This window comes from Thermobia domestica, chromosome 3 (genome assembly GCF_964235325.1).
Source record: "Thermobia domestica chromosome 3, izTheDome1.hap1.1, whole genome shotgun sequence".
Taxonomy (NCBI): Eukaryota; Metazoa; Arthropoda; class Insecta; order Zygentoma; family Lepismatidae; genus Thermobia; species Thermobia domestica.
Genome location: NC_137456.1, coordinates 24,786,141 through 24,808,233, shown reverse-complemented (window position 1 = coordinate 24,808,233; position 22,093 = coordinate 24,786,141). Strand labels below are relative to the sequence as shown.

At 38.3% G+C, this 22,093-nt stretch overlaps 1 protein-coding gene across 2 annotated transcripts in view; it reads left to right on the top strand.

Annotated features, from left to right (window-relative positions):
• nonC (serine/threonine-protein kinase Smg1) overlaps nucleotides 1–22,093 on the top strand; it is a 358,879-nt gene that overhangs the window by 198,430 nt on the left and 138,356 nt on the right. For both annotated transcript variants that reach the window (XM_081750559.1, XM_081750558.1), the window contains exons 40-41: nucleotides 16,355–16,487; nucleotides 17,964–18,237. In XM_081750559.1, coding sequence (XP_081606685.1) covers nucleotides 16,355–16,487; nucleotides 17,964–18,237 — 407 coding nt within the window. The remainder of the gene's footprint in view (nucleotides 1–16,354; nucleotides 16,488–17,963; nucleotides 18,238–22,093) is intronic.

The window sequence follows — 22,093 nt, the reverse complement described above, 5'->3', positions numbered from 1 at the left end:
ATATGATTGTTGTGTAAATGGTCTTTTGTTTTGTTTTATATTTATTTGTTTATTGTATATTTATTTATTTTCTATGGCAATATTTTAGGTAGTCAGACAAAAAAGTCATTCGTTTTCTAGCGATTGTTGTTGATGGTTCATGTTTGTAAGATTTATAATCAGTATTGATCGAGAACTCGATTAAGTTACACCTCTTTATAAACAAGTTACCTGTTTTCATATTTTGTTCATGGTACAAACAGTGTGTTGGGAACAGTCATATTATGTCTCTGATATTTTCTATCATTGCTGCTGTTCCTTTAAAGTTGTAAAGTTGTATTTATTTTAAAGAAAAATACTGTTTATCGTTTGCGCAACATGTAGGCTACATTTCATGATAATTTTGAGTTTGTGTAACACCAATTTGTTATAATTTTATTTGTATTTCTTTACGTCACATAGGTCCATAGGTTTCTCCTGTACTCTGGGTTAAAATAAATGATTACACTGCCTAGGAAATTAATAATTACATGGCAAGTCTTCAAAATTCAGAAAGATTGCTGGATGCTTATCCCAACACTATTCATGAACTGACAAATCGCAACTCTTAAAAACTGTAATAAATTGAGAAAACATGAGTCATGGCAACAATTGCAAAGTGCCAGTTGGAATCTTAAAACATGCGGTGAAAATTAGGAGTGTTGTCAATTTGAAGGATCGAATAGTAGATGTTTCGTGCACATTAGAAGAGTCACAAATTCATACTAGTTAACCACAGAACAAAATTAATGATACCATTGGCTTTTCAGGAAAATTTACTATTAAAATTAGATGCTGCATGCTATGGTTTTCATTTTTCAAAACTTCACTTTAATTCAAAATGGCGGATTTCAAGATGGCTGCCGTTGATGATACCTTTATCGTATCACTTCCCTCTAGCCATAATATGTATTACCGAAACCTTTATCCACTTATTATCATTAATACGTGGGTTAGAAGCGGAGGTAAGGGACTTACGCACATAGTAAGTATAAACAATTAATATGCCTGTAACTTTTCCCCAAATAGGCGCATCTTAAAACTAACTTCACCATTGTCTTCCTGATTAAATTCTAGCCCGAAATTATGTATCATATTACCCTATTCCCATTTTAAAAACTTGTCCTTAATTCAAAATGGCAGATTTCAAGATGGCTGCCGTCAAGGTCATACGTACCATACGACTTCCCCCTATGCCCTATACGTATCTACATGGTTGTTCTTTCATTAACACTCCTTTTACAAAGGGTAGTAAGGGACTTCTGCAGTAATTTCTATTAACCACATCACAACCTTTAAAAATTATTAAAAAATAGAAAACATGCACCATGGCAAAAATTTCTGTCATCACAAGTAATGAATACATGTCCTCTATCAGCAATAAAAATTTCATTGAAATCGGAGCCGGACAATTGGGTGATGTCCCTTGTAAGGTCCAATCAGGTGAAACAGCGGCTGAGTGGAACTTTGATAAATTCCCGTGTCACACCAAAGTATTAGAACGATGCGTGTAGCTGGAAACTGAGCCGTCACAAAAAGGTGTCGGTTTCGATTCCAGGGATGGTTTTATAAGATATTTAATGCCAAGTTTTCAAGCAAATCATTTTTCAAACTAACAAAAGGAACTAAAGGCAAGTAAAAGACTGTATTACATTACAAACTTAAGTATTACACAATCAGGAAAAATGTCTATTTCAATGGAAATTTGTCTTTTTTTAAGTGTTTTTATAAGTGTAATAAGCTGCTAATAAATTGTAAAATGTATTCCTTATACATTTATTTATCTTTTCTATAATTTTCTCTATTGAAATATGACTATAAGAACTTGTTATAGAAGTTATCTGAATTTTCTCCATGTATTGGAAAAGTTACGAAAATCGTATATTTTTTTCAAGGTTTAGGGTCGTTACGCTACCGCCAGACGTAAAAAAAAGACATATTTCTTTTGGATTTTATTTATCTACAATAGGGGCAAGTTTTCCGCAGTATAGCGTTTCAAACAAAGGAAAAAAAATATTTTTTCGGCCCACCCTAATATATGAGGGTCACTACGAAAGTTTTGAGATGTGAAATAACTTACATACTTAAAATCAATTTGACACTTACATTTTCTCAAAATATTCACCATTACACTGTATACATTTTTGCATCCTTGAAAACCACTCTTGGAAGCAGTGTTGACAGTATTTTTCTTCAAGTTTTGAAAGTTCATTCTCGTAAGCCACTACAGCTTCTTCAGGGCTGCAAAATCTCTTCCCACGCATGCGACCTTTGATCCTGGGGAATATAAAAAAAATCACACGGGGCGAGGTCAAAGCTATACGGCGGATGAGTCATAAGTTTGACCTCCGTAGATTCTAAAAACTGAATTGTGATGTTGGCCGTGTGTGCGGACGCGTTGTCATGATGAAGCAGGATCCCACGCAATCCAGTTCTTGGACGCCGTTCCCGAAGCTTCTGGAAGCTTCTGGATGGAAGTTCTTGGACACTTGTGTTAGGTAAACAGTGGTGTGCCACTGAACAGTAACAGTCCTTTGTTCTTCAAGTGGAACAGTTGCAACATGGCCAGATTTGGAGAAGAAAGTTGCGACCATCTTCTTCCCCCACATCGCGGTCGCTTCACTTTCATTGGTGGATTTTCGTCTGGAAATATCCAAACTGTAGACTGGCGTATATTTTCAGGGTGAAATTGATAGATCCAAGTCTCATCACCAGTAACTATGTCAGAGACGTGTCGAGAATTGCCTCCATCAAATCTTGCAAGCATTTCTTCACACCATTCCACACGCATGCGTTTCTGCTGTTCAGTCAAAGTGTGAGGCACCCAACGAGATGAAACCTTCCTGAGCCGAAGATGATCATGAAGAATTTTTGTTCTGGCTGGCAATCCAACGTTCACTGTAGATTCAATATCCTTGAAAGTTGTTCGAGGATTTTCTCGAATCATTTGTTTCACATCGGCAATGTTTTCATCTGACACAGCTGTTACCGGACGTCCAGCTCTCTCTTCATCTTTAAGCTATGTCCGGCCTCTTCTGAATTCATCAAGCCACCGAAAAATTGTAGAAGGGAGGGGCAGGAACCACCAACCTTTCAATTACTAGCCGCGTGCTCTTCCGATTTGGCCACGGATGCGATGAAGAAACCGTCTCTTGTAGAGGGATAAAATCTTAAGGTCTTTTGAATTTGGCTAATCAGAGTGCTCCTTTAACCCGCGTATATTCGACGATAACCGTTCGGGATAAAATCTGCTCGCCATGTAGACCTAATTTTATAACAAAATGACGACTGTCTATTTACTTTATTTTATAGTTCTTCCATATTCACTTTCAAATGATCGGCGCCAGTTGCCATCTAATAAAGTTGATGCGTTTGTTGCTTCTAGTACACAACCGCTTTGAAAAAGAAGCAATAAATGCATCAAATGTGGGAGATGAATTTAGAACACCTAAATGGTGCATGCCTAGCACATCTTGTGCTGTTAGGGTTTCTTCAGAAACATTTTGTAAAACAATTGAAAACACATCGCGCGATTTGTAGTTTGAAATTTTGCGTATACTTGGATTTGTTTAAGTATTTCTTTCTACTGTGTTTGCCTGTAACTTCAGTTCATAAGCCTTTATAATTAGATACCCAACATATTTGGCAATCACGCAGAAAACAACACCGAAGATTCTACACTTGTGTTAATTTAGCACACAGGCTGTGTGTCATTTCAACTAGCGGCATTTGACACACAACTCCAAACGGAGAGTGAGTTGTTCTAACCACTTATTTGTGTTATATTTTAACACAATCGTGCTAACACATAGGCATGTCGTTGAAATAATACAACGATTTTTTACAGTATAGGCACTTCCAGTAGAACTACAACGATTAAATTTGGCAAAGTTTTTAGCCTCCTGGGACTATATAGAAAATTTCCAAAGTGAATATTTTCCAATTTTAGCAGCTTTAAAGAGACAAAAAACTGTGTAATTTAAATAGACTTTTTGGATGTACAAAATCTCATATTTTAGGTACCGTAATTGAAATCGGAATAAAAACTAGGAATTTTGGTATGTTAGTAGGTTTATGAGGCGCGAGGCCGTAAGATGAGAAATTTTGTATCTGGCGACAAATTCCCACCTACTTAAAACTAAACTGATTATATAAACATTCAATTGTGCCAATTGCCAAGTTCATAAAGAAATTGAAAATCACAGCAACTGGGTAAGTAAGAAAATGCTAATCCAAATGTCAATTGAAAGAAACGGAAGTCTTTTAAGTAAATATTGGCAACAACGCATTCTAATTTTCCAACTTGGTCAAAAGTTAGCAGGGTTGGAAAAAATACAGTTTTTTTTATATAAAAAAAAGAACAAAACGCGTGTTTAAAACATGAAAAAAGTGTTTAAAATGTTTTAAAGATGTTTTAAAACACACACGAAAAAGTACATGTTTTAAACATTTTGAACAGTTTAAAATATGATTTTAAACATATTTCAAAATCGTGTAATCACGTATTTATTAAGACTTTTTGCTCTTTCAACCGATCTTTTCATTTATTTAATTCTCTTTAAGACTACACAGTGTTGGGTACAGAACATTTCCGTATAGATTAGTAATTCTCAACTTATTTCATATAACGACCCCTTTTATTACACCCTCTTGCAAGTGACTCTCATACAGTAAGTATTTTCTTGGATATAATAAGCTTTTAAGATAGATTTTAAAATTTACCAACTATAGAGGTTTCACACAATCTATCAATATACATGGCAAAACAAAAGTCCTCACCATCCTTGTGCGTTGAGAACGGGTTGAGAGAGAATGATGAAACTTGGAAGTGGTCTGACACACCAGATGGTGCTATCAAGCATCATGGCGAACATCTGTGCTTAGTATTCGAAATTTCAAATGCAAATGGTGTCATGTTACATGAGGGCTAGAATTTTACCAGAAATGCTGTTGTGCGGTTATTTTAACCATAAAGAAAATCATTTCGAGTTACCGCTTCTAAAAATTTTGTAGTTATGCCTTTAGGGGCTAAGCTAGCGTTTCGTGGAGACGGGTGAGATTTTTGTTGCAAAATTTGATTACTATTTCATAACACTGGTGCTAATAAAATTATTTTATAATAATAGGGCTACGTTTTCGAAAAGTAATGTTTGAAGCACACTTCATATTGTGCTAACTTTATATTTTCTGCAAGTCTATGTAATTGGTTGTTTTTTGAGTCAAAAATTTATTAACGAAAGGTAATATTTGGGGCGTTCAGAGCACAATATATCCAAATCCATTTTCAATAAACTTCAGTTTTCCTCAGCAAATGAATTCTATTTCAAAAAATAATACTTCGCAGTCAAGAATCCAAAACAAATGTAACTAAAACCATGCGAAAAGGCGTGGGATAGTTTCATATGACAGCCTCTAGTAGGGGCGTCAGTGGAACAGGAGGGCAACCACCCTCATCCGCACCCTGCATTTCAGATTTTGGGGACGGTAAGACAGTTTTAGAAATCTTTTGATAAGCAAAGTCCAACAGCATAAGCCTGAGGTAATTACACCGAATAAATACGAAGAACATACAGATGATTAAAACTGGGAAGTTGCTTAGGTCCAATTTCCTGAATTTTAAGCATTCCCGAAACTCGAAAGTAGAGCCACCTTTGAAATCCTTGGGTAAAAAAAAAAAATATACAAGAAAGCAATATAGGCCTATAGCTCCTTACAGCCAATGATCAAAATCCGTATTTATTCGGTGCAAGGACTTCAATTTTTAAATATTGGACTTTGCTAAGCAAAATGTTTCTAAATCTGCATTACTGCCCCAAAAATCTGAAATTTAGGGTAGAAGACGGATGATTTCTAAACGAACGCCCCTATCTAGCGGCAATCATACAAAATTCTAGATTCCTTTTTTTCAGGTAGTTTTTCTTTCTTTCATCTCGGATTCGTGGTTGTGAAAATATGACATTTTACGTCGATGTATTCTTTTGGACACATTCTGCATTTATGTAACGTAATTATGCATCATTGACTATGACATTCGGAGCTTGACTTGTTAATCATTCCAACGCTGCAACATACACAATACAAGTATAATGTTAATATCTTAAATGTATGAGCAAGGAGGGGGAAGGGAAAATTAGCCCTCCTCCCCATTCCGTCAACGCACTTGTCTAGCGGTTGTCCTATGAAACTCTAGTCCATACGCTTTCCCGTGGTTTTTGTTTCATTTATTTCATACCCTATGCTACGAAGATATTACGTTTGCTGAGCAAAAGTGAACCTTTCTGAAAATGAACTTGGATCCCTTGTGCTCTAAATGTTGAGTTGAAGCCAAATTTATCCTGCAACCCAAGTTTGTTCGAAACATATAAAATTAGTTTGTTTAGTTTGATTGATTACAACTTGCATCAGTAGCAAGGCTATATGAGACAGGGCTTTTTGTTTAAAGTGGGATCTGACCCACTAATTTTGAAATTTTACGTGGGATCGCAGTCAAAATCTATACAGCAAATTCTGACGCCTCGTGTCTCTATCCTCAAAAATTAATGTTAAAAGACTGAATATTGCACCCTGTAGCGTGGTACATACATACAAACAAACAAATTGAGATCAAATTGTCCCAGACCTTGACGTTCAGCACTAACGTTATAATAAGTATCACACTTGGTTAGTTACACGATCGACTGCCATACCTTGCGTTTCTCACCTGGTCTCTTCATACAAGCTATGCCAAGTTGTAAAGTTTCAAAGAAAATTTAGAACTGTGGTGGGGAAGAGGTACGAAATAAAATTTTCATAATATAATGTAAAAGATATTGTTGATACAAAATTAATTGTTACCTGAAGTTTCCAGTTGCATCTCAGCCACACCACTGACGTTAGATTCATCAGAAGCAATTTTCGGATCAACATTTTTACCATTTGTTTGGGTTTCCATTTTTACCAAGCATTGTATTTTTCATAATGATTTTCGTTCTTGGAACTAAACCACCCATTTCTTTCTTACACGTTTTGCAACAAACTCGTTTGATCGTTTACTTACCTGATTGAGTTTGAGTTACTCTAATAAATTTGTACCAAATCATGTCCTTTTCTTCACGTATAACCCATGTTAAACGATTCCATGTTGTACGAAGACAGAACTAACATGTACTGTACAAACGAATGCTTGCGATATTTTAATTTCAGAACCTCAACGTCGCAATGAATACAACACAACAGTTTGTTTCCGTGATAATTATTTTATTTATTTTTTAATATCAGTTCTATAAGTAGTCCAACCTTCGATTACGACACTTTCTCGCAAGTTAACTGAGAAGCATTTAAACAATACAATATACGTTAAAAATAAGGAGGAAAAGAGACAAAATAAATTGTTGATCACCACATTGACCTGCTGTAGCCACGAGAAATCAAACCATTCACATGGGAAGAAAATAGTCTTCTGATTGGGGAGCACTTTTGGACAGTTCTCTTGCTCTGGAAGATTTTTTTTTTTTTTTTTTACGAACATAAAATAAAATGCAAATAAACATATGTTTAAGACAAGTCTTCAAAATACACGTGTTTAAAACAAAATGTTTAAAACATAAACAAAATTTGTTTTAAACAAAATCAATTGTTTAAAAAAAAGGTTTTAATCATTTGTTTTAAATATTTTGTTTTAAACAAAACAACCCTGGAAGTTAGTAAATTTGGGACGAAGCCCAAACTAGCAAAAACTTGAACTAATTACATGAACCTTCGATTGTGCCACCTGCAAAGTCTATAAAAGAAGTGACAATTCACAGCAACTAGGTAACTAAGAAAATGTTAAGCTAAGTCAATTGAACTTAACGGCAATCTTCTGAACAAGGAATTTGCCAACTTGATCAGAAGTAGTGGCTTTTGGGGGTAGGCTTCTCATTTCTCCCTGCTGTGACAAGACTTAGCTTTTTTGGTCCTCCTGAATAAGTCATAGTCCCCCAAGAAAAACTTCCTGGGTACACCCCTGTATGATTATTTAATTATATTTGTCACTATTTTATTTGTCAGTTTCGTTTCTATGCAGTTTCGATGCTACGCAGTTTCGACCGTACGCAGTTTCGATCGTACGCAGTTTCGATCCTACGCAGTTTCGACGCTACGCAGTTTCGATCCTACGCAGTTTCGACGCTACGCAGTTTCGGTCGTATACAGTTTTGATCCTACTCCGGTTTTTCCCTATATAACTTCAAAAAATTACTATTACTTAATATTCTGTGATTATAAAATAATTGTTTTTTTATTGCTTGATCATATGACCTTATCTGTTTTCGATCCTACGCCGGTTTTAGTTTCGATCGTACGCAGTTTCGATCGTACGCAGTTTCGATCGTACGCAGTTTCGGTCGTACGCAGTTTCGATCGTACGCAGTTTCGATCGTACGCAGTTTCGACGCTACGCAGTTTCGATCCTACGCATGTAACCCATCTGAGGGAGGACGTTCGGCAAACAATTCATTGCAGCATCGCCGTACACTTCCTGAATCATGTCAAACTCGTTGTGGCGGACTTGCCCAGTTGCACACAAAATTTCACGTTCACTCGGTGTTCTAACTTGCTGCGCATGATAAAACCGCAGACGTGGTAACGCACGTGGTCAGAATAGCATCAGCTGCACGGATCCTGATATACACAGAACGTTTTCTTCAGTATGTATCGTATGTGTCTTTATCTATTGTCGTTCATTAGAAATAAATATTTTAAATCTGCTCCATCTTTTTGAATAACCCTGTGTGTGTGTGTGTGTGTGTGTGTGTGTGTGTGTGTGTGTGTGTGAGTGAGTGAGAGAGAGAGAGAGAGAGAGAGAGAGAGAGAAAATCATATATGTTTAATGTGGTAATTCATGAACGGAGGATACTCTGTTTTCCCATTTTGACAGAAACTCAATATATCAATGTGAAAAGCTGAGCTAAAAATGGAAAGCCGTAGTCTAAACATCGTCATATGTGTGATATTGAAATGATGAGTAGCGGTAGCACTCAAACGAAACACTTAGTTTTCTTTTTTTTTCTGTCGGCGATGTCTAAGTGGGAGGTGCAGCTTTCATGCCTTGTGTTTGCATGACCTAAATTTTTACATGATTAATCAGGCTTCGTCAATTATTTGCTAAGTATCAACAATGGTTGTTCGTCCGACTACGATATTGTGAAAGAAAATAGCCTCTTCTTCCTGTTTTTATTCAGTCTATGACATTACAAACTTCAGTTATTTGAAAAGTGTCTACCGAAGAGGATCAAAAGGTCTTAATCTCGTAAACCCACGCAAAGTTCGCTTTATACCACCTGATGGGATTAAGTGCACAGGAAATGTTCAAATATCTATCGAATTATAAAACACATTTTCAGTTTTTTTTTTTTTCATTTGACGTATTGTTGTTGATTTAAAATTGTTAAATTTACTTAAACAGCAGCTGTTGTTTTATATAGCAAAGCATTTTAAGAAAAATAACATTCAAGATGAGTATGATCTCCAATTAAGTTCTCTCTCTCTCTCTCTCTCTCTCTCTCTCTCTCTCTCTCTCTCTCTCTCTCTCTCTCTCTCTCTCTCATAGCCTATATATACACTATGTGATCAAAAGTGTATATCCGGACACCTGGCTGAAAATGAATTATAAGTTCGTGGCGCCCTTCATCGGAACTGCTGGAATTCAATATGGTGTTGGCCCACCCTTAGCCTTGATGACAGCTTCCACTCTCGCAGGCATACTTTCAACCAGGTGCTGGAAGGTTTCTTGGGGAATGGCAGCCCATTCTTCACGGAGTGCTGAACTGAGGAGAGATATCGATGTAGGTCGGTAAGGCCTGGCACGAAGTCGGCGTTCCAAAACATCCCAAAGGTGTTCTACAGGATTCAAGTCAGGACTCTGTGCAAGCCAATCCATTACAGGGATGTTATGGTCGTGTAACCACTCCGCCACAGACCGTCCAGTATGAACAGGTGCTCGATCTTGTTGAAAGATGCAATCGCCATCCCCGAATTGTCCTTCAAAGTGGGAAGCAAGAAGGTGTTTAAAACATCAATGTGGGCCTGCGCTGTGCGAGTGCCACGCAAAACAACAAGGGGTGCAAGTCCCCTCCAAAAAAAAAAAAAAAAAAAAAACGACCACACCATAACACCACCACCTCTGAATTTTACTGTTGGCACTACACACGCTGACAGATAACGTTCACCGGGCAATCGCCATACCCACACCCTGCCATCGGATCGCCACATTGTGTACCGTGATTCGTCACTCCACACAACGTTTTTCCACTGTTCAATCGTCCAATGTTTACGCTCCTTACACCACGTGAGGCGTCGTTTGCCATTTACCTGCGTGATGTGTGGCTTATGAGCAGCCGCTCGACCATGAAACCCTAGTTTTCTCACCTCTCGCTTAACTGTCATAGTACTTGAAGTGGATCCTGATGCAGTTCGGAATTCCTGTGTGATGGTCTGGATAGATGTCCGCCTATTAAACTTTACGACCCTCTTCAACTGTCGGCAGTCTCTGTCAGTCAACAGACGAGGTCGGCCTGTACGCTTTTGTGCTGTACGTGTCTCTTCACGCTTCCACTTCAGTATCACATCAGACACAGTGGACCTAGGGATGTTTAGGAGAGTGGAAATCTCACGTACAGACTTCTGACACAAGTGACGCCCAATCACCTGACCACGTTCGAAGTCCGTGAGTTCCGCGGAGCGCCCCATTCTGCTTTCTCACGATGTCTAATGACTAGAGGTCGCTGATAATGAGTACCTGGCAGAAGGTGGCAGCACAATGCACCTAATATGAAAAACGTATGATTGTGGGGGTACCCGGATACTTTTGATCACGTAGTGTATATAGGGTGTAAGGGAACAAGACGAAAAACTTCCGGAGGTGATTCTACAATTACAAACAAGGAAAATAATTCAAATAAACATACGTCCAACGCGGTGGCGTTTTCGAGCAGCAGACGTGCGACGTTTCGCCGGCCTCCTTTAAGTGCAATATCTGCCGAACAGTTAGAGATATTGACGTCGGGTGAAAAGAAGGTAAAGACAGCCATACCCTACTAACATTTCCAGGAGCGATACCATCCTTGCGTCACCGTCGGTCCAACAAACCATCTCGTTCGTATTGTGTTCTGTCGTATACATTACTCCCCGACGCTGCAATGGGAAATCCCCATTTGCGCGTTCGCCTGCTGCTCGAAAACGCCGCCGTGTTGGGCATATATTTATTTGAACTTTTCCCCCTTGTTTTTAGATCTAGAATCACATCCCGAAGTTTTTCGGTCTTGTTCCCTTCCACCCTATATATATACAGGGTGTCCGATATATAATGCAACCCGGAGTTTGGGATAGTAGAACTTTTGAACCTGAAGTGATACACGAATAAGGTTATACCAAAATGAAGCCTTGTTTATGCATATATTTTTAAACTAGAAAGCAACAATTGAAGTACACTAGGAACCACACAGTGTTGCCAGATGTAACCGAAGGTTTTTTGTGCAAAATATGTAAATTGACTCATAACTCATACGTATGGATGTTCTGTCGTTAATTTTCAGATTGTTTAGTTGGAGTAGCTTGAAAACTATGGAGCAGAAAAAAGAATTTTTCATTTCCACCGATAGCTAATCGAATGAGGCCTCTGTAAGGGGGAACTAGGGAAGTCGTAGTTTTCATAAATTAACACACTGAATTGGCAACTTTGCTAATGTTTCAGTACATCAAAAGGTGTGTTCAAGAATGACCAGTAATGCGATCCAATATGGTAACACAGAATTCATGTCAGGTATGTTTATCCGCTTCACTCACTACTTGAACCAAGGACAGTCTGTATGGCTTCATGGACAAATTTTTACGTTATACATGCCAAACAGTGGTCTGAGGGATACCAGTTTCTTGTATCTGCACGTTGTGTGGATTTTCGAGAATTGCGAACAAAACCAGGAACGTCATTTAGGGTGGGCAGGGAGGTGCATTTGTCCCCCTGAGTTTGAGATGTATATAGATTTTATCAATAGAGTAGTAGTAAATCAGTGAAAAACGCGAAATTTGATGCATATAAAGGGGTCTTGCTCCCCCCCTTCCCAGCTAAATCTGAAATGACGCTCCTGAACAGAACTCTCCCTAACTGCTTCCACCACATCGTTAGTCACGGATGAGCGCCCTGGAGCCTTTGTGTGTCGCACAGAACAATCTGTTTCAAGAAATGTCTGGTGCCATTTGTACACTGTTGGTCTGCTGGGTAGTTACTTGCCGTGTGTGCGAAACTTACGCTCTACGCTCGTTGCTGACTTCGTTTCTTCAAACCAAAACACGCACTTAGATCTTTCCACACCAGTGAAATTCTCCATTTGCAACGACTGACCGGTGGCGCCGCATGTGGTAAACTCCGTAAGTACTCACTACGTAAGTCAAACTTGAAGTGTTTTGCAGTATAATAACGTAAACCAAGTCTGTATGTGGTTCCAAAAAAGAATTATAACTGACTGAAGTTGTAAACCGTATAAAGAATCACCCTATATATATTGAATATTCCAAGCTATTCAATAAGAACAACTATTTCAAGCTATCCTATATATCAACGTCAATATCAAATGTAGATAATCATAACCAAAACTGGAATAAAAGCCTTACTGGATGATTCAGTAATAGAAAGAGGGGAAACTCATCTTGTATATCGGGAAGGATATTAGCAGTATCCCGATATTCGAAGCTCACCGGTCAAAAATATAATGTTTCTTTAACCCTTTTAGGATCCTGGCATTTTGGGCTATTTTTTAGACTTTCAGTCAAGCAGCTACTGCATCGTCACTATTTATCCTAGGATCATGGTCCATACCTCGTTCTCTTCAGAATAAAGCTGGCTTTCAAATGGTATCACTTGCATCCCCATACCATATACCAGAAGCGGGGAAAAAGTGTCAAAGTGAAAATTTCGGAGGGAAAAATTTTTTCTTGAACTTTGGCCCCCCTGGACCCCCCCCCTGTGTGATCGTAACCATCTCAAAAAAATCTGATAAATAGTACTTGGTATACTGACTGTGTGTGCCAAATTTCAAGTTTCTATCTTGAATAGTAAGGGCGAGAGAATTTGTACCAAAAATTCCCACAATGCCCCAAAGTACCATAAAACACTATGATCTCAGCGAAAAAAATTCCTGAGACATCCCTAATTACCCTGGGACTATAATCCGCCAATCATTCTCTTCAGAATAGAACTGTCTTTCAGGCGGTACCATTCACATGTCTCCATCATGTATCTAAGGCGGGAAATTCCTGAAAAAAGGGATTTTTGGGGCAAAATTTCCCTTTTTTCAACTTTTGCCCCTCTGGACCCCCTGTTTTTACGCAGAAATCGGAAAAAAAAAACTTCTGGTAAATACTACTCGGTGGACTGAATGTCTGTGCAAAATTTCAATCTTCTACGTGAAAAAATAGGCCCGCCAGGAAAAATTTCCCTACCATGCCCCACTTTTACCCTATACAGAAGTATATTTGGATAAAAATTCACTGAGACGGCCCTAATTACCCTAGAATAATAATTCGACCGACGTTCTTTTCAAAATGAAACTGCCTTTCAGACGGTATGACTCACGTGGTCCTATCATGTATGTAAGGCGGGAAAATTACGAAAAACGGGATTTTGGGGGTTAAAAATCCCTTTTTTTTTACCCCTTTGCCCCTTTGGTTCTCCCCCCCCCCCTGTTTTAGCGATGACATCGGAACAAAAAATCTGGTAAATACTACTCGGTGGACTGAATGTTTGTGCAAAATTTCAATCTTCTACGTAGAAAAATAAGCCCGCCAAAAAATATTGAACATAGGCTTAGAAAATGAGAAAATAAATTTTTGACTTATGACGTCATCACCTCCTATGTCTGGACGCATTACAGTCTGAAACCATACGTAATGTCTTCTACAAGGCCTCTGGACTTGGAAAAAAAAACGGACGAAAAAGCTCAAATAGAAGAGAAATAACGCAATGTACCATGAAACACCCGTATGGTACAAATTGTACCATGGGATCCTAAAGGGGTTAATGCTTTCTTTATTAAACATTTTGAAAAATCACTAAGAATTGTACAGAAACAACCGAAACGATTATGAAATACCTATGCAAATACTCCAAATCCTTTTGGTTCTCGTGCTTTGTTGCAAAATCGTCAGCGTCAATCACAGATTGGTATGTATGATATATGAAGTTCAGAAATTTGTTGGTATATATGAGATATGAAGTTCAGAAATTTGTCGATAGTGAGGAATATTCTTACACCTTTATTCGAACTAAATGAAGGTTTCGGCAACTTTATTCTTTTTTTTTTTCTGACATTTTCTTCCGCATTAGCTCGATGAAATTCAAATCGGACGATTTAGAGGAACATTAAGATGAGTTAAGGTCGTCTTAACACATTGGAGTGGGCACTTGCTCGAGGCTGTCAAAAAAACAGAGGCCTCATGCTAATCTATGTAGGATGTGGTGCATGTAGCCCATTTATATTTTACTTCTGTGAGTAATTGTCGTAAGAGCCCAGCATACTGGTTTCCCCACAATGCTTTTAAGACAGCACTGAGATGTGTGGTTTGCCAGTTTGTGAAACAATTTTGTATATTTATAAACAATTGCTTAGAGAGTTTTTGTCGTGGTCGATTGAATCCTTGCCCCTATTTTTGACGAGCATAAGAGAAGAGTACATCAGTCTCATATGTTAACTGTTAACGAATATTCAAATCCACGTATCCCATTTAGACCCCGGATTCAGTCCCGAGCAGTGCATGGGTTATCAGTCGAGGAACGATAATAATCTCAGTTACGTTGTTTAGACTACGCGCCTTTGGCATGGATGACCAAAGTAACTTGGAACCAGACACAACAAAAATAAACTACACGGTGTGAAGCCTTTTTTTTTTTTAGGACGTTGCGGCTGGAACATGGTAATGTCTGCAAAAGATTAAGTACTTGAGGAGCGTTTGCATATGGGGTTCACTCGTCGAACACATGCTTACTTATTTCACAAACTTCACCGTCTGTGTTGTGAGGACTGTATCATCCCGCTGAGAATTTGTCACATTTTTGTAGAATGTCCTAAATACTCAGATCTCGGAGAACGTCTGGAACTGCCGAATACTCTTTCCCGTGCATTGAGGGATGACTTGGTTTCTGTTGCTCGTGTTATTGTCTTCGCTCATTATTTTATTTTTCTATTACATTTTTTCTCTATACAGGGTGTATGAAAAAAGATTTTACAACTTGGAAGGAAAATTCATATTGTTTTATTTATTTAGCTTACAGATATGGTTTTAGTGTTACTTTGTAACAAAATACGTCGTTTTTTTGTTGTTTTTTTTAACCATTTACTAAAGAGATTCAATGTGACTTCCCTTGGTGATGCGGCACACATCCTATCTGAAGTCTATCTCTTGCCAAACCCGGTGCAGCATGTCAGGTGTGACTTGTTCAACTGCAAGGTACGCTAGCTCTGAGGTAGAGAAGCCGGTAAAGGTGAAACAAACACGCTAAACTGTCATGTGTGGGACGCCCAGCTGTCAAGAATCACGCCGGGTTAATTTTGTTGGATTATTCAAAAAGCTTTGTCTCACTTGCTTTACAACGTCTTTAGACGTGCGAGGACGACCTGAAGATTTGTTGTGTCTTACCGAACATCCAGTTTCAATAAAACACTCATGCCATTGATAAATAGTAGGCCTACTAGGAGGATATTTTACCATACTTTGTACGAAAATGACGTTCGAGAGTTGTCATAGACTCGGATTCTTCAATCTAAAACACAGCTAGCACGCTTGGGATCAGTAAACGCAGCCATCTTTGCTGCAACTGCCGCTAGCGCTTGCGATGGCTTGTTTCAGAACTAGTGTACTACGTGAGTCAAAACTTGATGTATTTTGCTACAAAATGACATCAAAACCATATCTGTAAGATAAATGAATAAATCAATATGAGTTTCCAAAGTTGTAACGTCCTTTTTGATACACTCTGTATATTGTTGTTATCTGTTTTAGTTTAACTATTTATTATTTTAACCTTGGTTTTGTCGTCTTAACCTCGCAGCGGTTTATATAATTTTGCTTCGTATTTTGTCAATCCACAGAGAATTTTGACATATTTGGTCAGTTTTCTGCCCCGTTACGGTAACAAATGTCCACGCTGCTGATATTTCCATTCTTCCTCCCAATCAATCAATCAGTCATTTGGAAATAATTATACGTTGATGAATGTACGTACTTGTAAATAAATGAGTAGTGACAAATGAACAAATATCTGTCTCCTGTATAAATATTTACTTGTACGCCAATTATTGATTCTAACATCTTTCTCTCTTTATAGGTGCTGTGTATGGAGGTGGGCAGGCAGTTGCTATGGAGACAAAGCAGAGTCGTAAAGAGCTAGAGAAGGAGCTTACATGTTCTATGTTTTCTGTACGGGTAGCAGAGATGAAGGCTGACTGGTTCGGTAATAGGTAATGACAGTTTCGAGGTTTTTACTCAAGAGTGAAATGACTTTTTTTTTTTTTTTTTTTTTAATGGAGCTGTGATCATCAATATATTAGTTTTATAAGCAATGTAAAATTCTCCAGAAAAATCTCATATTTACATCCAAACAAAATATACACCTTTAGAAATTGCAAGTTTGCGCTTTAAAATAAATCATCATACACTGAAATTTATTGCTGCAATTTATTTATATATACGAGGGATGTCCAAAAACTAACACGTTTTGATTAAAAAAAAAAAAGTAACATAAGGAACAAACCAAATTGTATTACGTACATTTGAAAGGTACACTCTTAAGCTATTTTTCCACATAATCGCCATGCAAGTTAAGGCACTTCGTGGCACAAGCTTTTCAATACCGTCGCGGTAGAAAAATGCCGCCTGCGATTTCAACCACCGGCATGCTGTTCAGCGTCAGTATTAAAGCGTTGTGTACCGAGCCATGTTTTCATCCCTGGGTAGAGATGGTAGTCGCTCGGCGCCAAATCCGGGATGTATGGTGGATGATCGAACATCTCCCATCCAAAACCATCCAAGTGCTCTCGAGTACGCTTGATCATGTGGAGACGTGCGTGAATCGCGCGCCTTAATTTTCTCAGTGTTTCACAATACCTCTCTGATACAAAATCTTAATCACAGAACGCACCTCACAAGAAGCAGGATTTTCTATTGCAACGCACATTGTAACACTTCACAGAAAGCACAGTAAGAGCGTCTCAGTCCTCTCACTGCCACAGCTGGATGCGTACTGAGTGTAGCAACGTTCTGACACCAAGATGGCGACTCTAGCCCCGCCCGCTGCTGCGATAGGCCAAAACGTCTGCTACTTTCTGGACAGCCCTCATGCAGAGATGTTCAGGTGAAACATCCAATGGTTATAGATAACAAACGGTTCGATGAAACAAAACGTAAGATAGAAAAATGTCAGAACGTATCGAATGAAGCACTCTACGTGACCCACAGGGTCTTCAATCATTAGGCTCTGGGGCTCATCCGAGGATTTTAAATGGCATAGTATGTAATTTGATTACTCACTAAAAGGATAATGGATAAATACATTTTGGGGGGGAAAGTTGTACGTGTTGGGCGCTGTTTATGAAGTGGTCACCATTTAACTGAGTTGTCCAACCATGCAAGAATTTACAATTATCGAACGTCTTTTCTGTGGTATCTGTCGAACTTGAACGGTGGTCAGTCGTTCTATAAATTTTCCCACGCTTGCTATATCAGAATTCGGGAGTCTGTAATAGGATCCATTTTTCTTCCATTGTGATTCTTGAGCTTTATTTTTCTTCGATCATCATGCCAAGAGAAATTTCCGGTTCTTGTATATCGGTAAAATATTTCAGTAAAATAAATATATTTTTTAAAAATAAACTTGAGAAATTTCATGTTCATTATATTAATTTCCTACTAGTCTCAGTTTTATTTTTCCTTTTCAGAGATGACATTTTGAAAGCTATTCCAAATTTGGTGTCTCAACTGAAACGTTGGATGGATTGTCAGGGTCAATTAAAGGCAACAGAAGAGAGTTTACAAGACTTTCACCAACAGATGGCTCTGCTGAAGGAGGCAGAAGCTAACCAATCCCATCCGCTTTATACTCTCTATACCCGTTACACACAGTACAAATTGGTCAAAGAAACTCAGGAAGAAGCGAAGACTGCATTGAGAGAGAAAATGGAAGACTGTGAAAAACATCTGAATCTCCATAAAGTACGTATATTTATTCTTTTGAATTGTTTAAACATACAAAAGTGCTCTTTTTTTAATGTAGTTACTTGTCTACTTTGGTAACGTTTATCATATCCAAGATAATCTATGTTTCTTTCCAATTATATAAAAATTTCTCTATTCTTTTCATTCCCCTTGCCACCAAGTACTATAGACTGAACTCTAGCGACAATATCGAGGTCCCATCTCTAACGATCTCAGGTATTTGTCGAGTATCAAAAGTAAAAGAATTCGTTTACAATGTAGAATTATCACCAATGAAATTGTCTACATGAATGCTTATGCTGTTGAGGAACTATGCAGAAGGTTATATTCATATCCGACCTGTTTTCATCCTATGAAAAAGCGTGCGTCAACCACCGGTTCTATCACGGACAGTAAACTCGACGATAAACTTGAAATCTTACGAAACTAATCACATGATAGGCACAGCAACGTCTCTTACTTGCGACGAAAGAACTAACTTTTGACCTGACAAAACTTCCGTACAGTTCAATAACGAATTCATTGAGCTAATAACATCTGCGCACGATGTTATACTTTGTTTGTAAATCGATTCCAAAGCTGTAATCTAAAACTGGCTATAGGGGGCTCACGGTGGCTCAGTGATAGAACGTTCAGTTCTGGTGCTTGGGGTCCTTGGTTCGATCCCAGCTCACGCCAAATGAGCTTTGTGGTGGACAAATACCGTGTGCGTGGGTTTTCTCGGGTCCTCCCGTTTCCTCCCACTTTCTTTATTACACCATTTCATTCTTCATCGCCACCATCTCATTTAGCCTAGCAGGAATAACCGTGAAATGTTAAACGTAAAGATTCCATTTCATTTCATTTCATTTAAAACTCGCTATAGCTTCCATATTAAGAGTGCTCTTTACTGTACAGTAAAACCTGTCAACTTGGCTACCTGCTTATCTTGGCCTGGCTCGTCTCAAACCTGCATTTTCCCATAAGACATTCGTTACTTATTACTCTGTAAGTTGGCCACACTGAAGCAATGTTTATCCTATGATGATAATGATAAATTTACCTGCGTATCTTGGCCACGCAAAATACTGTTTTGTTATTTTTCTTAACTCTTTAGTATTCCCATATGAGAGGCAGATGTTCTATATTTGTGATTGGAGATAAAAGAGCATGAATTCCCACGATTTGTTCTTGGAGGTCAGTGGTCAGAACACTACCCTGGCAAAGGGGTGGTCAAGGAAGATGCGAATAAGAAAAAGCACGTACAGGAATTCAGGAAATGGTTGTACGTATTTGTTGTCTGTTTTGGTAAAACCATTAGCTATATCGGCTCCTTTCAGCAGTGAGGAGCTTTAGTAATTCCGGAAAATTCTCAATTTTAAAGGTAACCGGCTCAGTTGTCAACTATTGGCACCTGACGGCTTGTCGAAAGGTAACGGAGGTTTTAAGATATGAATTCCCTTAAGATTTTCTCAAAGCATCTCTTGCTTCGACGGAAACACTTGTTGCTCGTTAACAAGAGATAGTTAAATACAAAATTAGAATGTGCATATGAGCCAAAAAGAATAAAAGAAATACGTCTAGAATGAACCACCATGAATAAATTTGTTTGTTAATAACTGATTCGCTGTTTTTCGAAAGGTATTTACAGAAAATATTTGTCAATGTTTAATCAGTTCAAATGAAAGTTTCTTACTCTACAGACAGCAAAAGAGCAATTTCCGATTTTGATGTGTATGTTCAGGGGAAGTGGACGTGCTGAGTTCATGAATTCCTAATGGATTTAAAACATAGAAAGTTGAATGAACTGTGCGTATTAAACGTACAGTAGTATTTTTTTAGTAATGTATTTTGTTATGATTACTCTATATATATTATTTAAAAGTAGCCGTCGGGCCATTGCTTATTAAAATTTTACAATCAAGGAATACTAGAAATCCTATTCTAAAAATACATCAATCATACTTATTTTCTGTAAGTTGATCACTTTTCAATGGAACCGATGGTGGCCAACATCGACAGATTTCACTGTATTTGAAAAAAAAAAAAAAAGAAAGAAAAGAAAAGAAAAAAACAAATCAGCAGAACTACGAAAGAACGCTTGAGTTATCTAAGATTTATAAACAAGACAATAATAATATTTTAAGACAGTAATATATTTCCTTTCGTTTGTAATACCCAGATTTGTATGTTTGTATCATAAATATCGATTACAATTTTTGGTCCTTTTAAAATCAACCTGTGTCCCCTCTCGCATGTGACACAACAGTTCCTCTCGATCTTGGTGCACGTTACCTGGGTTCGATTCCCGGTAAGAGAGCATTAAAAGTTTATTTCACGATCATTTACTTTCATTAATCATCCATCCCTTCTTAAGCGTAAAGCGCATAGCCGTAGGATGTTTATATATTCATTTATTGAATACCACAAGGCGCACACTTTATTTTTCCACATAGTTTCCTCCTTTGGAAATGCATTTGCCTCAGCGTATGAGCAGTTTTTTGATACCCTCATCGTAAAAAGAACAGGGTCGTGTCACCAGCCAGTTGCACACAAACTCTTCCACACTCTCGTCATCTTCAAATCGTTGCTCTCCTAGAGCTTCTTAAGCAGTCCGAACAAATGGAAATCGCAGGGCGATAAGTCCGGGCTGTAAGGAGGATGTTCAAAGTGTAGTTCAGTGCATTTCCTGTAGCTTCGAGACAGTTCGAGCTGCAGTGTGGGGTCGCGCATTGTCGTGCAGGAGGAGGATCTGTCGAGTCGATTGGTCTCGTCTTTTGCGGCGATATGCAACTCTCGCATTGTTCAACAGCTTGCAGTAGTATTCAGCATTTATTGTGCGTCGCTCATGTAAAAAGTTACTCGTCGATCGTCGTCAATAACTTTAACCGCACGAATGTTTTTGTCCGTAATGCTGGTCCGAAAACGGCGATCGTGTTGCTGATTTTCTACACGTTCTCGTCCTTCCTTGAGCTTTTTATGCCAGGCATATACACGCGTCCTTGACAATGTTTGATCCCCGAACTGTGCAGTCAATCTTTGGCAAATTTCTTTCGCTGTAACTCCTTCACGAGCAAGACATTTTATAATTATGCATTGCGCAGTGGAGGGGTGCACCTGTTGCTCCGACATCATGAGCAGTACTGACGAAATGGCGGAAAATATTCAACAGCACGCTCTCTCCACTCCCAGCGGTCTCGCCTAAACATAACGGAAGCGCGCGGCCAGTCCTACCAACTGTTGATGTTGAGGAACAAAAATCCCGTTTATATTTGACCCCCCTCGTATATATATTTCCTATCGACAGCTGATTCGATTAGTCCACGCTAGCGATAAATATTGTTCCTTCTCTCTCTCTGTTTCTTCGGTGAGATTTCCGTATCTTCCTTTATTTCGTTCGTGTTTTTTTTGGCCTTTGTTTCATACAAATCTTAGAGTTAGTTTCTGTTAGCCGTAATTTTGTCATCACTGGCTCTCCGATTTCGAGCAGCAGGTAGTTCATAATCGTTGTTGGTTCCGGATAGTGATAAAGCAAAAACAGACAGAGCATTTAATTCCTGAGAAAATTTTAAATGAGAACAAGGTATCACAATTTATGGTTTCCATTTAAGAAAGTGAAAGTGAATTAAAAATGGCGGATTTCAAGATGGCGGCCATCGACATTACATGTAAAGTTTTTACCGTCTGTACTACTGACCTATAGTGTTACTTTTGCAATTCTTTTAAAATTCTGCCATTTATTTGGTTATTTCCACACTTTTCGACCAATCTGAACCTTGAACTAAAATTGCAGAAGAACCATGGTCTTGACTGGGTTCTGATCGCCAATGAAAGTACATATGGTTTCAGGTTAACGTTAAACTGTAACTCCAAT